General features: G+C 47.9%; 1 protein-coding gene across 1 annotated transcript in view; it reads left to right on the top strand.

The window, feature by feature from the left end:
* kidins220b (kinase D-interacting substrate 220b) overlaps positions 1-5,000 on the top strand; it is a gene marked incomplete at its 3' end in the record, with an annotated part of 139,192 nt that overhangs the window by 105,084 nt on the left and 29,108 nt on the right. The window contains exons 12-14 of the mRNA XM_083643338.1: positions 229-406; positions 2,935-3,102; positions 4,273-4,452. Of these exons, the coding sequence (XP_083499464.1) occupies positions 229-406; positions 2,935-3,102; positions 4,273-4,452 (526 nt within the window). The remainder of the gene's footprint in view (positions 1-228; positions 407-2,934; positions 3,103-4,272; positions 4,453-5,000) is intronic.

Raw genomic sequence — 5,000 nt, 5'->3', positions numbered from 1 at the left:
AGGTATCGAAGTACCGAAAACAATGTAGTACCGACTAAGTACCGAAGTACCGAAAACCGTGACAACACTACTTCCAATAAAGGCCTGGTACCCTCTGCAATTGAGGTAAATAAAGAGCAATATATTAGACACTGTCTTTACATAGGGCAATGTACAGTATATGCCTAAATCAAACATGGCGGCGATGTTAATGAAGTGAATTTCCGCCCCGCCCTGTGGCGTTTGCAGAAAGGAGACACCCCGCTCCATATCGCCATTCGCGGGCGAAGCCGCCGCCTGGCCGAGCTTCTCCTCCGAAACCCCAAAGATGGCCGCCTGCTGTACCGGCCCAACAAGGCCGGGGAGACGCCCTACAACATCGACTGCAGCCACCAGAAGAGCATCCTCACGCAGATCTTCGGCGCGCGTAAGTTTCAGACTGAGCCTTTCACTGATGCTGAGATGGAGAAGGACTGTTAGTTTGTGTAACTGCTGATATTGATGCGGAAAGCTTCATTCTTAGACTCAGAGACAACTCAACTTTACATAATAAGTGAAATAAGTAAGTACAAAAAAAAATACTGTAAGGCCTACAAAATAACCCTACAGCCGGAGGCAGAACTCGCCCATCATCGGCTGCTCGGAGTCCTCTCTGAACTTCCCTACAGCTGGGCAACAGTCTCTGACACAGGGGATAACTGTCGCCAAAAGACTCGTTCTGAAGGAATGGAAGTCCTCCTCTTCGCCTTCTTTTCCGGTGTGGCTGATGGACATGATCTCTGTTATACAGATGGAGAGACTCAGGTGCCTGAGAACCAACTCGCTTGGAAGGTTCTCAAATATCTGGGACCCGTTCTTGGCCTACTTTGACGAGGTTAAGAATGACCAGTGACTGAGGTTGGGGGTGACAGACGCCTCGCCCAGCTGGTATCTCATGGACCCCTTGCGTGGGATTCCATGCACATGATCTCCTACAAGCACGTAGGCACTTTGTATGGCTGGTAGCACCACGTTGTAATGTTGACTGTTCATGATGTATGGTTTTTTCCCCCTGTGTCTGAGCCTGTTTGTCTTGTTCGTATGTTGTTCTATACAAATTGAAAATAAAAAAAATGAATAAAAAAGTAACCAAGAAAATGCATATAAGGAAAAACGTAAAGGGCAGTAAGTAAAGCGGGCAGTTGGTAGTAAAAAATATATATATTTGCATCATAATTACGAGGTCTGGAGTGCAAAGACGCAGCGTATTGAATCATTTAAAAGTATTGACTTCAAACAAAAGACACAAAAAAAATAGGAATATGCATTAATTAATAATCAGGAGTTAAATATATATATTTGTTAAATATGTCATCTGTAAACATTATTTTGTACTCTGACGGCTGGCTACTGTGAGACGACTAGTGCAGTGACCAGGACGCATACCCTTAATCTGGCTTCCCACCCGCAGACACGGCCAATTGTGTTTGTAGGAACATCTGACCAAGCCGGACGTACCGCTGCCGGGAATGAAACCCGGATCACCGCGGTGGTAGAATGAAACCCGGATCACTGCGGTGGTAGAATTAAACCTGGATCACTGCGGTGGTAGAATGAAACCCGGATCGCTGCGGTGGTAGAATGAAACCCGGATCACTGCGGTGGTAGAATGAAACCCGGATCACTGCGGTGGTAGAATGAAACCCGGGTCACTGCGGTGGTAGAATGAAACCCGGGTCACTGCGGTGGTAGAATGAAACCCGGATCGCTGCGGTGGTAGAATGAAACCCGGATCTCTGCGGTGGTAGAATGAAACCTGGATCACTGCGGTGGTAGAATGGAACCCGGGTCACTGTGGTGGTAGAATGAAACCCGGATCACTGCGGTGGTAGAATGAAACCCGGGTCACTGCGGTGGTAGAATGAAACCCGGATCACTGCGGTGGTAGAATGAAACCCGGGTCACTGTGGTGGTAGAATGGAACCCGGGTCACTGCGGTGGTAGAATGAAACCCGGATCACTGCGGTGGTAGAATGAAACCCGGGTCACTGTGGTGGTAGAATGGAACCCGGGTCACTGCGGTGGTAGAATGAAACCCGGGTCACTGTGGTGGTAGAATGAAACCCGGATCACTGCGGTGGTAGAATGAAACCCGGATCACTGCGGTGGTAGAATGAAACCCGGATCACTGCGGTGGTAGGCAAGTGTTTTTACCTCGACACTACACTACCAGACGCCCCAGAAACATGATTCAACCTAAAGGCCTAAACATGGTCGTCCGTCAGAGCCTCGCCCCGCCCTTCCCGTATGACGGCGGGTGGAGCCCCGTCCTACGGGGAGGGGGCGCCGTCGGCTGACGGGGGCTGCTCGAAAATGTGACTCAGCGCCGACGATACGTGCGTGACGTCAGCTGCACGAGAGTTGTGACTATCGTATTATCAGCGTAAAGTCGCCTTTCAAAGCATGACGTTAGATTATAACAAACTAGTTGTGTGGCTTAGCCTTCCCAAATGTTGAGGGTCGTTTTTTAGAATTTAATACATAGAATTGGGAACGTTACATTCAATTTCATTCAGACTGCCTGGCACACAATCTCCGCCATTTTCACACTGAGCTTCCACAGGAGGAGGGGGGGTGGGAGGAGGGAGGGCGTAGTGGCGTCCGAGCGTGTAGGGCTCGCTGGCGCCGGCAGACGGCGAGACGGCTCCAATTCGAGGCGGACGGACGACCATGTTTAGGCCTTAAGGATCACAGTATTGGGTCTATAGGCTGCTTTAACTTGACAACATAAACATTGTAAATTGCCTCTAGCTTACTTTCCCGTTGCAGTGTTTGCTAGTGCAATAGCTGACATGAAATGAGCTTGGTTTCAAAACTGTTCCCTAGCAACACAATTGCGTGAAAAACCGTCTATATGTGTCGTATGCGTATAATTGATGGTATGTATATTTCTGTGTATCCTCCTGTCTGTCCCAGGCCACCTGTCCCCCTGTACAGAGAGTGAAGGGGACATGTTGGGGTACGACCTGTACAGCAGCGCTCTGGCTGACATCCTGAGTGAGCCCACCATGCAGCCGCCCATCTGTGTGGGTCTGTACGCCCAGTGGGGCTCCGGGAAGTCCTTCCTGCTCAAGAAGCTGGAGGGTGAGGCACACTCACACACACGCACACGCGCACGCGCACGCGCACGCACGCACGCACGCACGCACGCACGCACACACACACACACACACACACACACACACACACACACACACACACACACTTAGAGTTACAGCCAGCAAGCGTAAAATTGCCAACATGTCTTGTTTGCAAAGTGTTGTCTGTCGCCATCTTGGGGTCCTTGCGCAGCTCATGTGTGATGGGGGTTTTCCCAGAGCCACAGCTCCGCCTGCGATTGGTCCGTGATCGGCAAGCTGCGCGATCACTGGACAGGCGACCTGTCAATCACCCCCTTTTATATCCTCTATTTTACGCCAAAATGCCGAGTTATATAAGAAATTACGCCCCCTACAGTTGTTATGTAAAGGTGAAATTAGCTACAGTATGTAGACCAAAATCGTGTTTCGGTGCAGGCTGTAAAGATGCTTAGCTAATCACTGTTACAAAGTGTGGGTGAACGGGAACGACGGGACTTCTGAGTCCTGCCTCAAGCGGCTATTCGAGGAATTACAGCTTTCAGGGTTACTTCCGCATCGCCGTGGGAAAACCTCAGAGCTTGCCCACTGGTCAATACTAACAGGAGGAGGATACACTGTTTGACATTAACAGGGAAATTCCCCACGTTTCACTTGGGACCCCCACATAATCAGCTGTGCTGCTCATCCCTCAAACACATAATCAGCTGTGCTGCTCATCCCTCAAATGCAGGATGCTTACAAATGGGACATCATTGCAAAGGGAAATGAATAGGCTTCTCAGTGAGATAACCATACAATGCTGTGGATACATGAACAACAGAGATATGATCGACCAAACACTTATTTCCAAACTTTATCTCCCTCCCCAGAACTGAAACTGACACCTCTGTCTTCTTCTGCCATCTCCATTACCCTCTTTCACTCTGTAACTCTTCTATATTTTATTTGTATCTGTACAGTATTTGTATTTTCTGTATTTTGTCCAAAGCATCTTTGTGTACTTAGAAAAGTGCTTTGTAAGTCTTATCAACTATTGTTGTTATTACAATGATGATGATGATGATGATGATGATGATTATGATTGTTATTATATCCGGTTCAGTCTGTGTCCACCTCTGCAGTTTGATTGATGACATACTGATGGTGTATCTCCTTCCTCCGTCCGTCCTCTCAGATGAGATGAAGCTGTTTGCGGGGCAGCAGATCGAGCCGTTGTTCCAGTTCTCGTGGCTGGTGGTGTTTCTCTCTCTCCTGCTGTGCGGCGCGGTCGCCCTGGTCCTGGGCTTCACCGTGGACCCCAGGCTGGCCATGGCCGTGTCCCTCAGCCTGCTCGCCCTGCTATACCTCTTCTTCGGTGAGACTCAAACCTCAAACCTCCTCCTCTCCCCCCCCCCCCCACACAGCTCACACCTCAAACTAGGGTTGCAACAACTAATCGATCAAATCTATTAAAATCTATTATTAAATTTGTTGGCAATGAATTGCATTATGGATTTGTTGGCGTAGCGATATAATTATATATACATTTATAATATATAATAATATAATAATATAATAATATAATATAATTATATATACATTTATATTTCCACTACGTCGGACTTGCTGTGTTTGTCATGCAGCAGGGCCACTTCTTGTGTCGGGGGTTTGTCAGGTGAATTTTGTGGGTGTTTTGGTCAGGCTCACAAGTGTTGGTTGTTGTAATACTCATTTTGGCCACAAGACTGCACCACTACCTCATGTTCTAAATAGGACTAAAATCATTCATGTTCAGTTCCAGGTGGGTTTTAATTTCTCCACCTCAACACAAACTACATATCACCTGCCAAAATCTGTTTTTCACCTGTTTTCAAGTCATAAACACAGGAGAGAAAACTATTTAGATCAGACTTGTTCTGTCTG

The sequence above is a fragment of the Poromitra crassiceps genome (genome assembly GCF_964638095.1).
Source record: "Poromitra crassiceps genome assembly, chromosome: 9".
NCBI classification, from domain to species: Eukaryota; Metazoa; Chordata; class Actinopteri; order Beryciformes; family Melamphaidae; genus Poromitra; species Poromitra crassiceps.
Note: the sequence above shows the minus strand (reverse complement) of the source record. Positions and strands in the feature narration are given on the sequence as shown.